Source organism: Tinamus guttatus, unplaced genomic scaffold (genome assembly GCF_059628265.1).
Source record: "Tinamus guttatus ecotype Peru unplaced genomic scaffold, ASM5962826v1 Tinamus_guttatus_pri_ptg000397l, whole genome shotgun sequence".
Taxonomy (NCBI): domain Eukaryota; kingdom Metazoa; phylum Chordata; class Aves; order Tinamiformes; family Tinamidae; genus Tinamus; species Tinamus guttatus.
The window spans coordinates 147,604-167,771 of record NW_028288931.1 but is presented as its reverse complement, the minus strand read 5'-3'; the positions used below and the strand labels follow the sequence as shown (position 1 = coordinate 167,771).

Sequence of the window (20,168 nt, the reverse complement as noted above, 5' to 3'; positions counted from 1 at the left end):
AAGGGCTGCCCAACCCGCGGCTGGGCCCCGCTGGCACTTCATTGAGAAAACGGCCATTGACTCCGTGCGGGGAAGGCGCTCGCTGCAGCCAATCAGCCTGGGATGACCCCATGGTTTTTTTGTTTTGTTTTGTTTTTAATGAGGACTGCTTAATCACAGCGCGGTCAAGGCTGGGAAGGGGTGTTTCACCCGCTGCCTGGCTTTATAAGAAGGGCCGGTTCTAACAGCTGTGGGCTGGGAGGACAAGCTGCACCCAGGGAGCGGTGACGGGGTGAGGGGGACAACGTGTCCTGCCTTGCGGATTTCCTCCCTCTGCAGCAGCAGGAGCTGAATTTTGCCCAGGATCCAGACACCCAGCTCAGCCATGACAAGCAGCAGCGTGGATGTGGCATGCGAGAGGTGCCAGTGCCACAGCGAGGACACCCGCACCGCCATCCTCTACACCCTCCTGAGCCAGAACCTGAGCCAGAGCCGCGTGAGCTACGGCCCGGCCCAGCAGCGCTGCCTGTGCCACCAGCGCCGCACCGTCTGCCTCCGCACGCCCCACGTCACCTGCCAGGCAGCCTCCGACGTGCTCGTGAAAACCGTGAGCTTCATGAGGAACCTGCCCTCCTTCCAGCTGCTGCCCCGGGACGACCAGCTCCTGCTGCTGGACAGCTGCTGGGCCCCCCTCTTCCTGCTGGGGCTGGTGCAGGAGATGGTAACCTTCGAGGTGATGGAGACGCCGGCCCCCAGCATGCTCAAGAAGATCCTTCTTGATGGCCAGAGCAAACAGCAGGAGCCCGAGAGGACGCAGCCCACGCTGGCTGCAGTGCAGCGGCTGCAGTGCTGCCTCAACACCTTCTGGAGCCTGGACCTGAGCCCAAAGGAGTATGCCTACCTGAAGGGCGCCATCCTCTTCAATCCTGGTGAGTGCCAAAGCCCCGTCCATGGGGAGAGAAGGCCCTGTATGCGTGAGCACCTAAAACTCCATCTCCTGGCTTGGAGTGGTTGGGCATGGGCGGGAGTGTGCACAGGAGAGGAGGGCTGGTTATTTTCTCATGGATACCTGTAATTGCCTAATGCTGCTGGCCTGCACACAGAAGGGGCCTCAGGATTTAGTTTGATGGGTCTGATTCTCCCCTGCTGCTCAGTAGCCCCAAGGTGGCTGTGTCTCAGCAGGGCTGCGTCTAAGGAATGCAGCGCTCAGAGATCCCAGCAGAAGCAGCTGGAGGACAGAGGAACAGGAGAAACGGGAGCTGTTTTCCAGCTTCTCTCCTCACTGTTTTTCCCTCCTTTCTCTCCATAGATGTCCCAGGGCTGAGGGCCTCCCTGTACATTGAGAGCCTCCAGCGGGAAGCGCAGAGAGCACTGCAAGAAGTGCTGCGGCCGCTGCACCCCGAGGACCAGGGCCGCTTTGCCCGTACCTTGCTGATCGCTTCCACCTTGAAATCCATCCCTCCCGCCCTCATCACGGACCTCTTCTTCAGGCCGGTCATCGGCAATGCGGACATTGTCGAGCTCATTGCGGAAATGTTCTACGAGATCGCGAGCCGGCAGCCAGCTCCGGCGTCGCACGTGGCACCCTGAGCGGCCACAGCTTTGTGGACGCCAGTGCTGCCTGTTGCAAGTGTCCCAGGGTGGCAAGGTCTGGGAGCGGGATTGGGGCAGGCACTCTAGACACTGAGAACGGTGTGTGTCGCTGGGCCTGAGGAACAGCTCTCCACGGCTGTCGTTTTCAGCCGACAGATCACTTAGGTTCCGCAGATGTTCACGGCAGCTTCGCTCACCCCATGCCCGTCACAGGGTGTTGGTGGCTGTGTGATGGGTGTCTCCCTTTCTGTAGCGAGCTTCTCAGCTGCCTGCAAACGTACTGGCCTGCGACGCAGCACAGGGCTGGTTATGTCCATCCCTTCTCACGCAGGGAATACCTGGCCCCACTGAAATCAATGTTCATCCTGCTGTTAACTCCAATGGGGTGAGATTTGGTCTCAACTAACTGTCCGAAGGGCCGGATTCTGCGGTATTTAGGTATGCTGAGGAATCACTGATCTGGATATTGCCAAGAAATACAACAGCATTTCTCTCAGAGCAATGAACTACTTAAGAGTAGCCAAATCTATTGCCCATAGTGCTGCATGAACACCAGGGACTTCATCTTAACTTCATCTTTTACACTATGCAGATGCTTTTCATGAATTTGAGGGTGGCTTGGACTGTCAACTTAACTCCATTGGCGCGACAACAAGTGACCCACTGTACACACTGCAGAAACAAGCAGAGCTATTTTAGTGGTAGAACAAAACATTCCTTCCTTGAGTTGCAGCTAGTTGCACATGTAGCATGTCTGGAAAACTCGCTCCTTCTGCCTACAGCTTTCACAATGAGTTCAGATGTCAGTATTTTGTAAGTCAATATTCTTGTGGTTTGTATATACGAGACAGTAAATTATTTTTTTAATAAAATGTTTTGCATTCTGGAAAATGTTGGTGACCTTTTTTTCAGAGATGGTGGTAAGTTTTGAAGCTTTCTGTGGGGTTAGAAAATCCTGCTGCAAGTCTGGCACACAAATGGCATTTGAATGACAAGGGACAGAGACCTTCCCCATAAAAACCGTCCTGCTTTGTCATCACACGGGAGCGTCGCAATGGGGACACGGCGCATATTGTTTGCAGTCATTGCTCACAAGGGCTGTCTGATGAACAGCCCCGCAGCAGGAAATCCTTTGTGCACCCAATAGATAGAAATTAGCAGAGGCAGCAAAATCAGAGCCCTTCCGCTTGCCACTCCTCTTTTTCTCAAGCGTTCAAGTCTCACCCCAAGGGCTCTCAGGCAGATGCAGCAGTTGTGGGAGGCTGATGCCGTGACTCACCTGGATGTGCGCACAACTCCCGGTGGAGATGGGAAGACCATCCCATTTTCTGTACCTTGCTGTGCCAGGGGGAGGCGTAGGTCAAACCAAGCCTCCCTTTCCCTCTTCACCCCCCAGTCCTCCCTCCTTTGCATGGACGAGCCATGGTGTCTCAGAGTGTCCCTTGGGCTCACGCAGGGTCTCAGGAACCTGGCTCCACGCGGATGCAGCAGGGAAATGGGCTGGAAATTTGCCTGGTGGGAGGAAGGACCATTTTCCTACGGCATCTTTCATCCCTCACCTCCACTGCGTGATCTCATGCTGCATTCTCCACGAGGATCGTGAGTCACTGCATGCAAGGAGGCCCGTGCTGCCCCGGGCCAGGCGCTGAGGTGACACCTGCATGAGTCACGGCTGTAGGGTGCCCTGCAGGGCCATCGCGGCAGCTGCCCGGACCCGGGCACGTAACCATCTCAGCACGGCTAGAAGAAGGCCCCAACCTCCTGCTGACATCACCAGGGCTCATGGTGGCCCTCCAAGGCCATGACCCTCAAGGGGCCTGGTCCTCCCCGGAGCCCGTGACCCGCCTTGGGGATCGCCGGTCCCGCCGGTCCCGCCGCGCTCCGGGCCGCGGCGCTTCTCGCTGCCGCCAGGCGGCGCTGCAGCCCGCGGTGTGCGGGGGGAGACGCTGACGTCATCTCCACGCGCGAAGTGACGAGGAGCGTCCAGCGCCGGCGCGGACGCTCCGGGGGGGGGGGGGGGGCGGTAAGATGGCGGCGCCCAGCTGTGGCGTCGGTAACGGGGGCGGCGCGGCCCGTTACTGCCTGGTGAGCGGCATCCCGGCCGCGCTGCGCTCCGCCCAGCTCCGCCACTACTTCAGTCAGTTCATCGAGGCCGGCGGCTTCCTCTGCTTCCACTACCGACACCGGCCCGAGCGGGCGGCGGCGAGCAGCGGGGAGGCGGCGGCGGAGGCGCCGCGCACTTGCTCGTGCCTCGTGGCCGTGCGGCCCGGCCGCGCTCGCCGCTTCGTCCGCATGTACTCGGGGCGCCCCTGGCTCGGGCCCGGCGGGGCGCGGCTGCCCGGGCGCTGCCGCGTGCGCAGGGTCCGGCCGGGCCCCGGGGCAGGTACGGCCAGGAGCCCCGGTCCGCGCTGGGCCCGGCCCCGTTGTGGGCCTGGCTGCGGGTGGATACGGGGGAAGCTTTGGGGACCCTTTGGCACGGATTTTCCCCATTACCCCCATATTTTTGTCTCCTGGGCAGTCAAAATCCCTCATAGAGTTTTCTCCTTGCCTTGAACATGGGTTTGGCAGAGGCTGTTTTGGCTCTGTTCATCTTCCACATCTATAAAGCACCTGTAACAGTATCCAGGAGGGTGCCTGGGTTATTGCCTTTTTGGTGCCTGTGTTTGTTCCTTCTGCCCCCTCCTCCTGAATTAATTGCTTTTCTCCTGCAGGTTCGGAGATGTTCCCCTATGGAGGTGACAAGGTGGCCGCAAGCGGTTCTGTCACGGAGGTGGATTTGAAACGGCTGCCCGAGCTGAACCCCCCTGCGTTCATGCCACATGGGAACGTGGGAACACCCTTGAAAGTTTTCCTGGCGTTGATCCGGGCCTGCAGGCTGCCTCCCCGGATTATCAAGAAATTGCAGCTGAATTTTCCCAAGACAGGCTCGTCCCGTAGGTATGGGAATGTGCCTTTTGAGTACCAGGACACCGAGATGGTTGCAGGAGAAGGAGTTTATACTGCAGCAGGGGATGAGATCACAGAGGACAAGGGGCCTGTGGGACGATCTGAGATGTCTGAGCCAGTTGCTGCTGAAGAGGATGGGAAGGGACAGGAGAAGGAGGAAGCAGCGGAGTTGCACTCAGATGATGTAAGTGGATTTCTCCTGTTAACATCTAAGGTTAATCCTTACGGCTACAAAGCTGTGAGGATCGATATAACTCACTCGGAGCTTATTCTTTTTAATTCTATTGTACAGATCATTTGTCTGAAAATGGGGTTGGAACACGGTTGTTTGAAACTTGGTGGCCAAGCCCTTCAGTACACATAAATGTCTTAGAAACTGATTGTCCAAATCAGGCCAATTTTAGTGGCATAAAATTGTTCAGCTCAAAGGGCTTGGCCCAAAAGGACAAGCAGAGGCTGATGCTGGTGCTCCGGGTGGAGATCTCTGCCCTGCTACTTGGCGGGTTGACCTGGCTCTGCTTGTAAATGATGTGGCTGCAGATTTGGAAGCACATTAGTGTTCTCGAAACAACATGTGAAGCTCTATGAATCCTTGACCTTGGATGCCCCTGTGATTAAAATTAGTCATTTCATGTCCTGAGAAAAATGGTTCTTCTGACAGAGACTTCTAGACAGCTGGGCTGGACAGGCTCCCTGCAGACTATCTTGCTCAGCCCCAGCTGACAGACAGTCGTCTAGCCTGTTCTCATTAACCTCTGTCATTAGAGAAATGGTACAATCCCCAGGCAAGCCATTCCTGTTCCTCACACTCCTCGACAGTGTGTGCCAGGATAAACCTAGATGCCAGATCTTCTTTGCTGCATTTTTATTCTATTAGGTGATCCTCGCAACAGCGGCCACAGAGAACACTTTGTTCCCTTCTTTACAAACTACTTATTCAACAGCTGCCTTCAGTCTTTTCTCCTCCAGACTAAACAACTTGACTCTTCTAGTCTTTTCTCCCAGACTCTGTTTCCTGGATCTCCAGTCATTCTTTTGACTGTTTTTTAGTTGGCTACTGCCTTCATGAAGGGCCGGGCCCAAAACTGGGCAGCCAGCAGCAAAGACATCAGTCTGATCTATGACTCTCCCAGCAAGCTGCTTCTCTTGAATTGATGGAATCTTTCCTTAAGGATCTTAAGGAAATTAATTTGTCGCTAGTGCTGACTTTATGTACAGCACGCCTGCTCCTTAAATGGGCATCTTCGCGTTACGAATTGGTTGTGCTGCTGAAAGGCTGCTGTGAAGTGGGTGTGATGTGGTGTTTTTCATCACTTCTGTCTGCTGACTCTGAAGGTGGCATTAGTCAGGGGAGTGAGATCATCAGTGCCAGTCATGTCAGTGCCTGAGAACAGCAGGCTGGAACGCGCTCTGTTGACGCAGCTGTTTCGCAGGGAAGGCCTCGCAATGGACCGTGAGGGTCAGGGAAGCAGAGAGGAGGCTGGGCCTTGTGCTGTCACTATTGCACCTTTCGCTGCTGCTTTTGCAGGACAACGATACCTGTGAGGAGTGGGAACGACACGAGGCTCTGCATGAGGATGTGACCAAACAGGACCGTGTGGAGGAGCGGCTCTTTGAAGAGGAGATCGAGCTGAAGTGGGAGAAGGGTGGCTCTGGGCTGGTTTTCTACACGGATGCTCAGTACTGGCGGGAGGAGAACGGAGGTAACAGCAAAGTTTGTCTCGAGTCTGAGTCACAAACTGGCACCACAGGCTGGGGACTTGGGAGCCCAGTCCTGCTGTAGCAGCTAGATCAGATGTTACCCTGTGTGGTTATTCTTGGTCAGGCATCTTACCATCACATTTTAATTCTTCCCCTTCTTATAAAGTCCATAGTTAAAACCTGTAGTTGTTCAACCTGATGGCCAGAGACCCCTCTGGTCCTCCTGGTAGCCTTTTATGCAGACACTGGTTTGTGGCATCCCCAATATGCATTCTATTTCATTTTGTTGGAGAAAATGAGCTCTGCACTGATCTGTTAGGTTTTCTTTGTCAGACTTTCACAGTTACCACCAACACCGATTGTTTCCCTCTCTTGGCAGATTTCGATGAGCAGACTTCAGATGACTGGGACGTTGACATGAGCATCTACTACGACAAAGGTATCTGATCTGAAAACCCTCCTAGGAAGTGGTGGAAATAAGGAATTCTGAGCCTGCAGAATTTCTGCAATGGGGAGCTATGACTCTGTTATCCTTTAAAAGTGTCTAATATGTCAGAGTAGTTAAAGCAGCATTTTTTTTTCATGTTTGGCAGCAAGGCTTGCCAAAACGAATAGGTTCTGCCTCCCTGCTGCTTGGCACCATGGGGGAAATCACAGCAGTGAAAGACTTTTCTGGGTTATGCTGCTCTGATTTTAGCTTCTTTCTTCCTTAGATGGAGGAGATAAAGACGCTCGGGACTCAATTCGGATGTGGCTGGAGCAGAGACTTCGCAATGGTTTAGAGGATGGATCTGTTTCAGGGCAACAGATTGGGACTTTTGAGAAATACACTAAGGTAAGCTTTGGATGAGTCCTCTGGAGTGGATGGAATGGGCCAGGAAAGGCAGTGGGGGTGATGCTTAAAGGAGGTGGGTCTTGGGGGAGCAAAGGGGTTGGATGGTCTAGGGGGTAAAGGTTCTGGGCAGGATGGGGCTTTATCCAGCATCTCTGCAGAATGAGTGAATCCACTGCTTGAGTCACCCTGGACCATAATTGGGCTCATTCTGCCTTGGTGCTGGGGCAGGCTAATGTGGATCCGCTTTTTCCCCTCTCAGGGCATTGGCAGGAAGGTGTTGGAGCAGCAGGGCTGGATCGAGGGGCTGGGGCTGGGGAGCAGCAACTTGGGAATGTCTGAAGCTTTGGACAATGAGGGTCAAAACCCCAGATGCAAGCGGGGACTAGGGTAAGTACCCAGCCTTGTCCTGCTGGCATGTGTTCAAGGCTTCCACTGGGTTGGTAGGGCAGATACCTGGCAGCAAAAGTTGTGGAGTGAGAAGCAGAACTGGAAGGCCATTCCACGGATCTGCCTGCCCTTCTGCAGCAGGCAGCAGGACCTGCCACAGTGCTCTGGAGATCAGTGCACTGCATTTCTAATCCAGAGTCTGCCCGGTCAGATCTCCTTGGAAAGGATTTATGATGCCCTGTGCTTGCAGTGTTAGAGCAGGAGGATGGGACCCATTGCAGGTTCATGCAGCACCCAGACCTGGAGGGAGAGAAGAGCTGTGCAGGAGTTGTGCTCTCGACCGAAGCTGTGATTGCCTTTCCCATGTGTGAAGAGCTTGAATGGCCTGAGACAGAGCTGAGCACCTCCCCTCTGCCTTCTCTGCAGGGGTTTCCAAAGCCTTTGTGCGTTTCTGTGTTACACTGTGGGAACTGGCTTTTGTTCTAGAGCCATCACACAGCTAAGAGTAGGATATGAATCGTTTTCTCCCTGTATCCCCCTGCTCCTACAATGCAGAATGTGAAGGAGATAAGTTGGGTGTAGAGGGGCTTCCCACTGCCTCGGCAGTGCTGGACTCAACTGTCCATGCTTCCCTCTAGGTACCACGGGGAGAAACTGCCGACCTTCAGCAAGGCAAAGAAGCCACGGCCGAATGGTCCTGTCCTCATCTCCACCATCTATGATGGCCCTGAGCCCGTGGACAGTGGTGACCTGCTGCTCAGGCGACAGCCAACCACTGCCATGAAGTACAGACAGGACATGCCTTTTGTCCGGGCATCCTGTGGCACTCGGGAGAGACCCAGTGCCCCGTCGCACTGAGCACACACTGTCACCGAACGTTTGTACTCGTCCCATCTCCCTCCAGCAGCAGGCTGGCCCCTGCTGCTCTCGGATCTGTTAATACATTTATTTTTGGAAGAAACCAAGTTATAACAAAAACTGCCTTTGTGGGACTTTTTCACAGCCACTATTTAAGCAGTGATTTCCCTTGGCTGAAATGCTTCATCCCATTTGTTCAATGGAGATGGGGACTGTCTGATTGGTGCTTTAAAGCCAAAACTGGGAGGAAAGTTGCTGCCTAAGACCCGGGGGAGGGCAAGTACAGACAAGGGCGGACGTGGCACGGTAGCTGTCCTGCAGAAAGCTTGCTGCTGGCCTGCAGCCTTGTGCTGCCTGGGTGTGACGATCCTACAGTCCCAGGAGAAACTTGTCTTGATGAAAGCCGCGTCCTGGCAGCCTTCGGAGGAGCTCTGCGGGAGGTGTCTCCCTGCGGTCGGGTGCAGTGGTGCTCCTTTCCATGGCTGTCGGACACGCAAGGCCACGTCCTGCCTGTTTCTTTGACACAGGCAGCCTTTCCCAGGCACCAGAGTCCCTGGTCTCTGTCCTTTTGTGACCCTGCACTGCAGCCTTAGACCTGCATTAGCATTCTCCCTGCCTGCAAGCTCTGACTTGGTCACATTAGACTGGCCAGACACCCCGGACTCCTTCATTAAGGTTCTAGCCATGTTGCAGAGAGCAGTTTCCCTTTTCTTTGCCAAGTCTGAGCATGGTTGCAGATGGGCAGCCAGGAGCGCTTGGCCTTGGCTGTGAGGCCGCTGTTGCTCCTGCAAGCTCTGGCCTCTCTTGGAGGGGAGATTAGGCCTCACCATGCTCTGTGTGAGGCTCCTTTTACTCCCAAACCTCAGTGGGTTTGTCTGGGCACGTACTGAAACCTGAGGCTTGGTTACAGAGACCTGGGACTTGGTTACAGAGCCTTGGGATGAGTCTGGCTTCTGCTGCACTGATTAAATTAAAAAAAAAAAAAAAAAAAAAAAAAGGAAGAAACAGATCTGAAACTACAGCTGCCTCTGTGTTTTTTTTTTTTTTTTTCCCCTGGTTGAGGCCCGATATCCAGCGCTGCTTGTGTTAATTATTTTGGGGACTGGATTTGGGAGTTCTGCAGGGAATCTCCTATTCCGAGGGGCCGGCGTGTGGACGCGAACCCGCGGCGCTCGGACGGGGCTCGGCGTCCCCGCTCCCCGCGGCGGCGGCGCGGCCCGCCGGCCGCCAGGGGGCGCCGCGCTGGCGGCGGCCTCGAGCGGGCCGGAACGCGGCGCGCGGGGGCCGCGGAGCCGCCCGGGCCCGGGGCCGGAGGCACGGTGACGGTGACGGTAACGGCGGGGGTGCGCGGCCTCCTGGGGCCGGGGGGCGGCGGAGAGGGAACCTGGAGGGACGGAGGGGTTGGGGCCCGGCGGGAGAAGGACCCGGGCCCGGCGGGAGGGACAGAGGAACATGAGGGGACGTGGAGGGGAAGTTCAGGGAGGAACATGGAGGACATGAGGGGACATGGAACCGGAGAGCATTGGGCACAGGGGCAGCCTGGGGACACGGTGGCAATGGGAGAGGGACACACGGGCCTTGCCACGTCGAGAAGGACCCAGATAGGGTGAAAGTCACCCCAAACAGTAGCCCCTGCCCCGTGGGTCTCGACAGGGACCTGCATGTGGCACCTGCACGTGGCCACGGTGGGTGGGATAACAGGGCACGTGGGGCAACATCCTGGCCATGGTGCTTCCCCTGCTCCAGTGTTGCAAATTAGCTGCCAAGCTCGGAGCCCAACAGGTCGCTCGTGGGCATGGATAAACCATCAAATCTGAGCAGCAACTTTTGTGTTACCAGGAGCAGGAAATGAGCTGACATGTCTAGCAGCAGCACAGGGGCCTCGCTGGCCTTCGGGCAGGCGGTGATCGGGCCGCCGGGCTCGGGGAAGACGACCTACTGCCATGGCATGCAGCAGTTCCTGGCCAGGATCGGGCGCCGCGTGGCCATCGTCAACCTGGACCCCGCCAACGAGGTGACGCCCTACGAGTGTGCCGTGGACATTGCCGAGCTCGTCACGCTGCCCGACGTGATGGAGAACTTGAAGCTGGGACCCAACGGCGGCTTGATCTACTGCATGGAGTACCTGGAGGCCAACTTTGACTGGCTGCAGGAGAAGCTGGCCGCCCTCCGCGGTCACTACTTCTTGTTTGACTGCCCGGGGCAGGTGGAGCTCTACACGCACCACAGCGCCCTGAAAAACGTCTTTGCACAGTTGGCCAAGTGGGACTTCAGGGTAGGTCACCACCTGTGTGGGCTCAGGGGTTTTCTACCATGTAGTGGGAGCTTTGGGTCCTGGATGTGGGTAATAGTGGCTGTTTTATTTACTAACCTCTTTGTCCTTTTTTTGTTGAAGGGGTTTATCAGGGAAGAGGGTTTTTGTCCCCATTTCGTGCTTGGAGGGATTGGCAAAACCAGGGACTTGTCCAGGACTTTTGCAGTGGCATTATCAGCACAGAACACGTGGATTCTTCTCTCCTAGACTCTCACCTTGCTCGCAGCTCCTGTCTGCAGAGCTCTTGTGCTTTATCTGGGGTGGGGCCACTTTTTGGAGCAGGGAGGTAGATTCCTGTGCTGGGGAAGTGGGGGTCCTTGGCACTGCACTGTGAGAACGTCAGGCGTCATCTGAGGCCCAACCTGCCGCTCCTGCAGCCCGTCGGAGTCGCTGCGTGCAGTGTCATACGTGCCGGGTGCTTTCTTGCACAATGGAAGATGCAAATTAGGAAATGCGGGTGAGAAGAGTCCCATAACCAGGGCCCTAACTTGCCTACGTTGCATTTGTTTTGCATTTGGGCCAAACCATGAATGTGCAAACCATGTATGGTGTGAGCAAGAAAGGCGGGTTCATTTGCTTGAGAATGTCACTGGGAATCTGCACATTAGAATTGATTTTTATTCAAATAAACATACATGAAATTCCAGTTGCTAAAAAAAGATGGTTACACTCCTTTTTTTTGATGGTCAGTTTAGTGCTTACACTTGCCTGTGAGCTTTAAACTTGCTTTTTCTGCTGCAGAAGCAAAGATGTGACTCAACCGCGCTCTACTGGAGAGCCCTGAGTTTGAGTAACGTTGTGTAACAGGCAGTAACTTAACAGAGATCTCAGACCACATTGTTACATCTGCATGAAACACAAGGAATCAAGCTGCTTATTAATTTAATTATTAATTATTATTTCAAACCACATGACAATTGTTTCTCCCAGCACAGCATGGTATGCTACGGTTACTGTGACTGACTGCTCACCGTGCATGAACATTCCTGTGGGGAAGGTGGAAATCTCACGGCAGTCCTGCAATTCAGAGTGAGAGTTAATTGCAACTCCCACCCTGCAGAGTTCAGAGGAATGTCTGTATTTGCTTCATCTGCAAAAGAAAGAAGTCCTGAGAAAGAGGAGAGCAGTGTCTGTCAGTACTACTTATGTCCATTTATATGAGGAGGATGTTTCATATATATATACTAGAAGTTAGGTGGTAACTGTCATTTTGTGGGAACCGATGAGATTATGATTGAGTCTGAACAGATTTTCTTGTAGTCACTTCTTAGATTGTCCCAGAAATGAGTAGAGGGACTGTTTGCTGTATCTGACCTTGTGCTCTCCCCTTGTGCCTCTGCTGTGCAGCTGGCTGCAGTTCACTTGGTGGATTCTCACTACTGCACTGATCCTGGCAAGTTCATCTCTGTCCTCTGCACCTCGCTCTCCACCATGCTGCATGTGGAGCTGCCCCACATTAATGTCCTCTCCAAGATGGACCTGATTGAACAATACGGCAAGCTGGGTGAGAACCTTGGCAGAGTGAAACATGGAGTTGGGCTGGGTCTGGCACAGACTGGCTTTCGCCAGTGTTTCTGGGAGATGGTTGGGGAATAGGTGTAGATTTTGCAAGGTTCTTGGTGGCATATTCTGGCTGGGGAAGCCCCAGTAACTGTAATGTTAGGAGCACAGTTAGGCTAAGATCTAGTGCAAGCAGAAAGATGGACACCTCTGGAGTTGTTTAGCCCACATGAGGGCTGAATCACACTCCAGAGGTGCTGTGCTTTGGAGGCAGATGCTGAGAGGCCCTTGGCTGGTGTTTCCTTGCAGCCTTCAACCTGGATTATTACACAGAAGTCCTGGACCTCTCCTACTTGGTTGATCATTTAGCTTCCGACCCCTTCTTTAAAAACTACCGCCGCCTCAATGAGAAGCTGGTGGAGGTGATTGAAGACTACAGCCTTGTGTCCTTCGTTCCACTAAATGTCCAGGTAATGCAGCAGGAGAAGTGGACAGGGAGTGTTGGACTTGTAGGCAGCGCGTTTAGTAGCAGCTGGGCTGCTGACAGGCATGAGAAAGGATACAACTGCCACAGTTATGCACCAGAATCCCTCACTGCCTCTGCCCCCAAAATCCTGGCTGCAAGAAATAGAGCCATGAGGGATGGAAAGCTTTAATATTAGGAGATGCAGGGGTGGAAAAGGGCAGGAAAATGCACCCAGACTTGTAAATGGCTTGTGACCGCGGAAGGAATAGTAAAAGCTAATGAGACTGGGCCTACATAGGCCTTGCGTCCTGGACAGACTTCTCTTCTGCACCTGCATTTCAATTTTGGGCAAAGTATTACATTGTTGAATTAGGGAGCACAAGATAATTAGTAGATGGGAGGGACACATTTGTGAGGAAGGGCTAAGATGTTCTTTTTACAGCTTGCTGAAGTGGCGACAGAGGGAGATGTGTGGAGAAGGTGGCAGGAGGGGGTGAGAGGGTGAAGGGTATTGGCACCTCTTGTACTCAGTGCCTCAGAGGAGATCTAGGGAAGCCCAGTCTGCAGCTCAGTCCCTTCTGCTTCTCGACCTTGCGCTCACTGGCCCACTCTGCAGTGCACACAGTGCTGGCTCTTGCCTCCAGGGATGGCCCAGTGTCCCTGTGTGTCACCTGCTCTACTTCCAGGACAAGGAGAGCATGCGGCAGGTGATGCAGGCGGTGGACAAAGCCAACGGCTATTCCTTTGGAGACCAGGAACACAGGAGCCTTGAGGCTCTGATGTCGGCAGCAATGGGAGCTGATTTCCACTTCACTTCGTATCCTTCTCCACTGATCTCTGTTGCCTTGAGTTTTGATCTCTCTTTCACGGCTTGGGGAAAGGGGGTTGTGTGTGGAGCTGGCAGTCTGTAGGCCCAGGTTGTTAGTAACATAACATGATGCTGTTTGGTGATATACGTGCAGCAGGTCAGTGTGGCTCAGCCCAGATCTTAGCAGACAGTTGTCCGCACCAAAGCCACCACATTTTTTTTGTTAATTGATGTCTTAAATGTGGGAATAATCTTTTGACATCTTCCCTCTTGTTCATGCTCACTTGCACTGTTTCATTCCGCTTTGTCCAAACCATATAATTGATTCCCCTGTAGTTGTCAGGTTTGTGATCAACCAGAGCCAGAAATAACTCAGCTGATGCATGCTGTTACCAGTACTGCTGTCTTCCTGCCAGCCTTTAGGCTAATGTTGGGGTTGGTTCCTTTCTGAGAACGTTAGAACTCCTTGCAGAGAGGAGTGCTTTGAGCCCAGCCCCTACTGTCCTGTTTTCCTTGATTTGCGAGTTATCAGCACGCTCGCGGTGCAGGAGAAGTATGTGCGCTCTCAGGACAAGGCCGTGGAAGAAGAAGTGATGGACACGTAGCACGCATGCCTCTCCCGCAGCCAGTCGCTGTTCTAAGAGCTCTCCTTTTTTTTTTTAAGGGATTCTCTGTGTCGCTGAATTCAGACCAAGTGAAAGCCTTTGCAGGCAGCAGTTGGGCCCCCTCTCAGTACAGGTTCCATCTCCAGTGCTTCTGCCCCAAGGCACAGAGCTGAGAGCAAGGCAGCTCTTTCCTTAGGAACAAGAGGGATTTAGCCAGGTCAAGGCATGGTTAGCAAGAGAAGCAAGACACAGGACACTGGCCTTTGCCAATCTTCTCCTCCCCATCATGACTAAGGTCAATCCAGGGAGAAAAAAAAATCAGTTTGAGCTGTCTCTTCTACAATGACTTTTGTAACAAAGGTTCTTGGTTTATGGCATAGGAGGAATGTGCATGATCCTCATATTGAGAGGTGCATCCAGGCTAAGAAGCCATAAATCTGTCTCGAAGAGGACAGAAGGATGGTTGTTTTTCTTTGTTTTAAAAATAATGATGGACTCTTTCTTAATAAAACACTTCTCCATCTCGCTTTCATCTGGTGAGTTTACTGAACCTGAATAAATAAAACTGAGAGTGCTACAAAGCCCGGGGCTAGAAAGCCAGTGGTGGGAACTTCACAGCAGCTGCTGCGTTGTGTAGTTTGCAGAAACAGGCCACGCTTGCAACGTTGCGTTTCCCTATGATCTACCTGAGAACAGACAGAGCATTTGCTGGAGGGAGTGGGGACGAGCACGTGTGGGATGTGAAAGCAGGTCACTTCCCGCGCGCTGCTCTGCCGGGGCTGGGCGCTGCATGCGGCGAGCGCGCGGCGAGCGCGCAGCCACGCACAAGCTGCCAGCTCGGCTTTTGCAGGCTTTTGATTAAGAAAGACCCTGTGTGACTCAGCAGGAGGTTGGAGCACATTGTTTGCATGAGGGCCCTTCCCCAGCTGCTGGGCTTGCTGCCCTCATCCACCTTCCATTTTTTCTGGACATGGTTTTTTTACAGCAGCTTCTTCAGATCCCGAGTCCTGGGACTTTCCCTGCTCCTGTGTAATTCCCTCTCCGGGTGGCTGTACCTCCTGGCAGGGACGGAGCTGCTCCCAGACTGCACCCCCTGCCGCAGGACAGTCAGCGCTGGGCTAGTTCTTGCATCTCGCTGCTTTTGTGACCAAAACTTGGGGCAATGCAGACACGTAGGTGGCCAGCAGGGAGAAGGGGTGAGAAGACACCCGCTGTCATGCACACACACGACTTTGCACATCAACTGGATCATCATGCTAAGAGATTATGCAGCCATTTCAAATATAAAAGTCAAATTCCCATCTGCTCTCATTTATCAGCTCCTAAGTGCTTTTCCAAAAAGCACAGGGACCTCCCTGGTTATTCTCGATTGTGGTGGCTGCACTTCAGTGTTATCTCAGGCTGGAAGGCTAGAATTCAAGCCGAAAATCAGAGCCAAAATGTTAACCATGTATCTGCGCCTTGCAGACTTTGATCCTATTCATCATGGAGCTCTGTGGTTGCATTAGGGGGATGCAAGAAGTGATTATAAAATGAGAATTTTATGGCTGATTTTTATGGCTTTGGGAGATTTGGAGCTTAAAGGGTATTGTCGGGTCAGAGTGATGTTATGAAAGCACCATCAAAGCGTTTGCAGTAGCCGGGCTCTCCCATTTTAATACCCACATGGTATCTGCCACCCCAGCCCTGCGGGGCTGTGCCAGTGCCAGAGGGAGACTGAAAATCCCGGGAAGCTTCTGCCTGGTCCCAGCCAAGAAACATGGAGCTCCAGGGAGCCAAATCCTGCCCAGGTTGCACTTGGCACAGGGTGGGCTTGGGCAGCTGAATCCTCTCTTGAGCTGGGGCTAAAGCCTGACATCCCCATCACAGACACCCCACAAGCTGCTCCCTTGCAGGGCATGAGCAGTGCGCCCGCCCCGGCCCCAGGGGCATCAGAGCCCCCCAAATACTGGTGCATTTATCAGCCCCCAGCCCCACAATGCTGTGAACATCCCTCAGCTCTCCTGTGTAGCCCCCGTGGGAGCCCTCCTGGCCCCGAAAAGCAGCTCAACCGGCCTGGGGGGGCCGGGACGCCTCAGCGCAGCCGCCCACGCGGCCATGCTGCGATTTTGGGCGCTGTCGAAATCAGGCTCCTGCTGCCGCCCGGACACCCGGTTAACTCCTCGGCAGCCAGCAGGAGCCCTGGCATCCTGCTGAGTTTGCAGAGCCACCTCAAGCATGGGGGTGCCACACTCTGCTGCCCATGTACCCCCAAAACCACTTTTGGGGGGGTGAAAAGCACCCTCCCTCTCAGTCCCCTACTGTCCTCCCCACAGTTCCTCCAGGCCTTGCACCCCCCCATGCCAGTTTAGCCCTGGGTTTGGCTCCTAAATGGGCCTGGTGGGTGAGTGAGGGGCTGGGGAGCGGGCAAAGCAGCCGCACGGGGGTCTCAGGGGTTAATCCCAGCAGGGCCCTGGGGCAACGCATCCTGGGAGAACAGGTTCAGCTCCAGCTTCGCACAGCCCAGCCTCCCACAGCGGCACAGCAGCCAGCGGATTCCCACGAGGCAGGGCCCTGCTGAGCACGCACAGACCTCAGCACAGCAGTGGCAGGTCCCCAGGCAGCTCGAGAGGGGCTGGGGCCCAGCCCAAGGAGGATCCCTGGATAGGAATGGGGATGGGGACGGGGGGGTTTAGCGCCTGCAGGGTACCCGGTTATGCCTCAGGTCCCCCAGTGAGGAAGCCGCTGGGGGAGGATCGGGGGGGGGATTTTGCGGGGGGTCTCGGCAAAGCGGGCGCCAGCGGCTGAGTCACAGAACGGCTGCTCCCCGCTTTCGGCATCAAAGCCCTGCGCCCGCCCACTGCGGCCCAGCCCGAATCCTCCCTGGATCCGGTGAGCTCATTCCTTGCCCGGGGTGCTGTGACTGCGCTCGCTGCTTAATTAGCTCTTTCGTGTTGGGACCTGCATTGCTGGGGCGGGGGGGTGCACAGCCCTGGCGTTGGGGAGAGGGCAGAAGTAATGCCCTGTACAAGGCCTGGGTAGCAGGGAGCTCTGCTGGAAAACTGGGATGGTGGTCACTGGGAAAAATCCCCCTTGGCTGCAGCAGTTTTCAGGGGAAAAAAAAAAAAAAAAAAAACACAATGCATTCCATTCCCAGGGCTCCTCAATCCTACTCCCACCACCCTCCGGGAAGCCCTTTCCCCCCACCCACCCCCCTCCCAACCCACCAGGGCTGGCATGGCCACCCCGCTCCCACATGGTCTTCATCCTCCTCCTCCTCCCCGCAGAGACGACGCAGAGCACAGAGGCAGGCGTGCACGTGAACGTTTATTGGGGATGCTTTGGCCACCAGCTCAGTGTCCCCTGACCCTGGCCCGGCACCCAAGTGGAAGATGCAGAGCAAGCCAAAAGCCCCAGCCCCCCTCCCCACCTTGCCCCGGAGCTTTGCCTGGCTCTGAAAGAATTAAAAAGGGAGAAAAATGGGGGATGAATGTGGGCATCCCACTGCCTTCTCCCACCCTTCCTCCCTGGTGTGCCGGAAGAACCCCTGGATTGGCAGCCGCTGTTCCTGGTGGGACAGGGGAAAAACCGAGACGCCTTGCCAAAAACAAAACAAAACAAAACCATGGAAAACCGGAGATGGGAGGAGGTGGGCACCAGGTCCTGGCCCTGCAGCGGCAATTCAGTTCTTGGGCTCTTCACCAGGCTCACCACCGTCTTCACCCGAGCACTCGGCTGTCCATAGCGTGAGGTTGTCCCTGAGCAGCTGCATGATGAGGGTGCTGTCCTTGTAGGAGTCTTCGCTGAGCGTGTGCAGGTCCCCCATGGCCTCGTCGAAGGTGGTCTTGGCCAGCGCAATGGCCTGCTCAGGCGCGTTGGCAATCTCATAGTGGAAGACAGAAAAGTTGAGGGCCAGCCCCAGGCGGATGGGGTTTGTGGGCTGCATCTCCTTCTTACTGATGTCCATGGCCTCTTGGTAGGCTTTCTGGGCACTGTCAATGGTCTCCTTGCGGTCATCGCCAGTGGCCACCTCAGCCAGGTAGCGAAAGTAGTCGCCCTTCATCTTCAGGTAGAAGACCTTGCTCTCAGCCTCGCCAGCCTTCTTGATGAGGAACTTGTCGAGCAGGCCCAGCACCACGTTGCAGACACTCTTGAGCTCCCCTTCTACCTTCTCCCGGTACTCGTTGACCAGCTGTGCTTTGTCGTCGCCCTCCTCCGTCTTGTGCTCGATGCTGGAGATGACCCTCCAGGCAGAGCGCTGGCAGCCCACCACATTCTTGTAGGCTACTGAGAGCAAGTTGCGTTCCTCATTGGACAGCTCGTCACCGTGCTCCACCACGGCCTTCATGAAGTCCGCCATGTCCTCGTAGCGCTCGGCCTGCTCAGCCAGCTTGGCCTTCTGCACCTGGTGGTTCCTTGCCATGGTGGTGGTGGCGCGGGGGAAGACGGAGCCGCGACGAACAGGGCCGGCAGCCGTGGGAGCGTATGCCGAGTGCCGCTGCCGGGATCCGCTTTTGGCCGAGTGTCGGAGCCTGGAGCAAGAACGGGAGGAGCCAGGAGGCCGCGCGCAGCCGCCCTGCCCGCTGCAGCCCCCGCCCCACCGCCGCGCGCCCTGATTCATCCCCAACACCCTGGGGGGGGCATGGGGGCCCAGGGACCCTGCCCATGCCCCAGGGATGCCCCTGCCCCGTCCCACTGCTTGGGGGTGGGGAGGAAAAAAAGGGGTGAAATGGTGAAACACCAGGTATGGATGGGCGTTAAAATGCTTTTTAGGGCTTTTCTCCCCCAAAAAACATGCATATTAGTACTGGGGCAGGGGGGAAAGCAGGACTGTCCACCCAAGATGCATCCCAGAGCCGAGCCCTTCCCATGCCCCACGTTAAAGGTGAAAGGCGCTCCGGCAGCAGGACAGACAATCTGGGCTCCAGCACATTCAGGGGCTGCAATTTCCAGGGACTTTTTGAAGTGATCTCTCCCCACAAAAAAAAAAAAAAAAAAAAAAAAAAAACCCACAATCGCAGAGCTTTTTTTTCCCCTTTCCTTCTTTCTTTACTCTTTTTTTTGGGGGGGGGTTTTAAGGAAGCCCCGTGGTGCCTGGCCGCGCGCAGACGATTAGGATCAGCTTGGCGCTCGGCAGCAGTTTCGCTCTCAGCCTGTCGGCGCACGCCGGGCGCCCGCGGCTGCCTCAGCGGCCGGGCCACGGCGCGGGAGCGGGCGGGAGGCCGGGGCGGCACCCGGCGCCTTATCGGCGGCACCGCCACTTGACTCATCCCTGCAAACAGCCATGTCCCTTCCTGGCGGGGTGGATTCGGGATCTTTCCACGCGGATAAGGCTGCAGGCAGGGCAGCTGGAGAGGGCAGCTGGGTGTTGCCATTTTCCTGCTGTTTTCCTGCCTAGACCCCTCCTGGTGGCTCTGCCCATCTGTTCCTAGCCGGATGAGTGCAGCCACAGGCACTGCTGTGGCCATTGGCGGTTGGGGATCCAACCCCTGATCTGCCACGGGAGCAGATGACACCGCACTCGTCCACACAGGCCCAGTGCGGAAAGCGGGAGGAGATGGGGCTGAAAGGGAGTGCGTCTCCCATGCACTGGATCCAGGATGGACTCTGGCGTGGGGCTCACCAGAGCTGGGCAACATCCATAGAAACCTGGAGGGGAGCAGCTTGCTGCCACCATCCCAAATTCAGCACTCGCCTCTGGTCCCAACCTGGCTTCAAGGTGCTGCCCCAGAACGCGGGCAGCTCTACACTGGCTGGTCCCTGTGGCATGAGCATTCCAGCTATCTGTCCCCATTGGCAACTTTCTGCAGGGAGGAGACTCCTGCCAGACCCCCTTAGCTGATTCAAGTCATTCAAGGAGCAGGGCTGTCTCTCAGCCCCTGCCAAGATGGGGGCTGAACCGCTGCCAAATTGGTTTGAAATTAGCCAAGAGGCTGCAAAAAACATTCTGCTCTACCGGTTTCACAAAGGGAAGAGCTCCGATTCCGCACATCCCATGGGGGCCAGGGAGGCAGGGCCTGGCTCGCCCCGGCAAGTGCCCCAGAGCACGCTGCAACGTGCAACAAGGGGCCAGGGCAGCTCATCCCCCGCGCAGGAGGATGCAAAGCCGGCCAGGGCCGACACTGGCCTCAAGGCCACGGCTTGCTCCGGAGTGGAGTAGAGAGCAGGGCGCTTTTGGCTTGCGGGCAATGCAGCCC

At 55.5% G+C, this 20,168-nt stretch overlaps 4 protein-coding genes and 1 long non-coding RNA gene across 5 annotated transcripts; 3 read left to right on the top strand and 2 right to left on the bottom strand.

The window, feature by feature from the left end:
* The first annotated feature begins 364 nt into the window (after positions 1–364).
* NR0B2 (nuclear receptor subfamily 0 group B member 2) lies at positions 365–1,569 on the top strand. The gene is made up of 2 exons (XM_010211099.2): positions 365–908; positions 1,289–1,569. Exons 1-2 carry the CDS (start codon positions 365–367, stop codon positions 1,567–1,569), a joined length of 825 nt encoding a protein of 274 aa, XP_010209401.2.
* Positions 609–983, bottom strand: LOC148593391 (uncharacterized). The gene is made up of 2 exons (XR_015913723.1): positions 881–983; positions 609–751 (listed from the first exon to the last, which is right to left on the bottom strand). It is a non-coding gene; the product is annotated as an uncharacterized LOC148593391 (long non-coding RNA).
* Positions 1,570–3,591: 2,022 nt separating the features above from the next.
* GPATCH3 (G-patch domain containing 3) lies at positions 3,592–8,419 on the top strand. Its single transcript, XM_088531040.1, has 7 exons — positions 3,592–3,955; positions 4,284–4,702; positions 6,047–6,221; positions 6,599–6,658; positions 6,933–7,054; positions 7,314–7,441; positions 8,080–8,419. The coding sequence occupies exons 1-7, from the start codon at positions 3,601–3,603 to the stop codon at positions 8,297–8,299; spliced, it is 1,479 nt and encodes a 492-aa protein (XP_088387166.1). The 5' UTR covers positions 3,592–3,600; the 3' UTR covers positions 8,300–8,419.
* Positions 8,420–10,142: 1,723 nt separating this feature from the next.
* On the top strand, positions 10,143–14,002 carry GPN2 (GPN-loop GTPase 2). Its single transcript, XM_010211092.2, has 5 exons — positions 10,143–10,574; positions 11,961–12,117; positions 12,423–12,583; positions 13,266–13,396; positions 13,920–14,002. Exons 1-5 carry the CDS (start codon positions 10,158–10,160, stop codon positions 13,990–13,992), a joined length of 939 nt encoding a protein of 312 aa, XP_010209394.2. The 5' UTR covers positions 10,143–10,157; the 3' UTR covers positions 13,993–14,002.
* Positions 14,003–17,653: 3,651 nt separating this feature from the next.
* On the bottom strand, positions 17,654–18,395 carry SFN (stratifin). Its single transcript, XM_010211090.2, has one exon. The coding sequence runs from the start codon at positions 18,392–18,394 to the stop codon at positions 17,654–17,656; it is 741 nt and encodes a 246-aa protein (XP_010209392.1). The 5' UTR covers position 18,395.
* Positions 18,396–20,168: the final 1,773 nt, after the last annotated feature.

Excerpts from the sequence above, each read along its gene's own strand:
- GPN2 (XM_010211092.2), top strand. The coding sequence starts at position 10,158 with ATGTCTAGCAGCAGCACAGGGGCCTCGCTGGCCTTCGGGCAGGCGGTG. Across the intron at positions 10,575-11,960 it reads TGGCCAAGTGGGACTTCAGG|CTGGCTGCAGTTCACTTGGT; the intron begins GTAGGTCACCAC and ends TCTGCTGTGCAG. Across the intron at positions 13,397-13,919 it reads GCTGATTTCCACTTCACTTC|CACGCTCGCGGTGCAGGAGA; the intron begins GTATCCTTCTCC and ends GCGAGTTATCAG.
- NR0B2 (XM_010211099.2), top strand. The coding sequence starts at position 365 with ATGACAAGCAGCAGCGTGGATGTGGCATGCGAGAGGTGCCAGTGCCAC. Across the intron at positions 909-1,288 it reads CGCCATCCTCTTCAATCCTG|ATGTCCCAGGGCTGAGGGCC; the intron begins GTGAGTGCCAAA and ends TTCTCTCCATAG.
- SFN (XM_010211090.2), bottom strand. The coding sequence starts at position 18,394 with ATGGCAAGGAACCACCAGGTGCAGAAGGCCAAGCTGGCTGAGCAGGCC.
- GPATCH3 (XM_088531040.1), top strand. The coding sequence starts at position 3,601 with ATGGCGGCGCCCAGCTGTGGCGTCGGTAACGGGGGCGGCGCGGCCCGT. Across the intron at positions 3,956-4,283 it reads CCGGCCGGGCCCCGGGGCAG|GTTCGGAGATGTTCCCCTAT; the intron begins GTACGGCCAGGA and ends TTTCTCCTGCAG. Across the intron at positions 4,703-6,046 it reads CGGAGTTGCACTCAGATGAT|GACAACGATACCTGTGAGGA; the intron begins GTAAGTGGATTT and ends CTGCTTTTGCAG.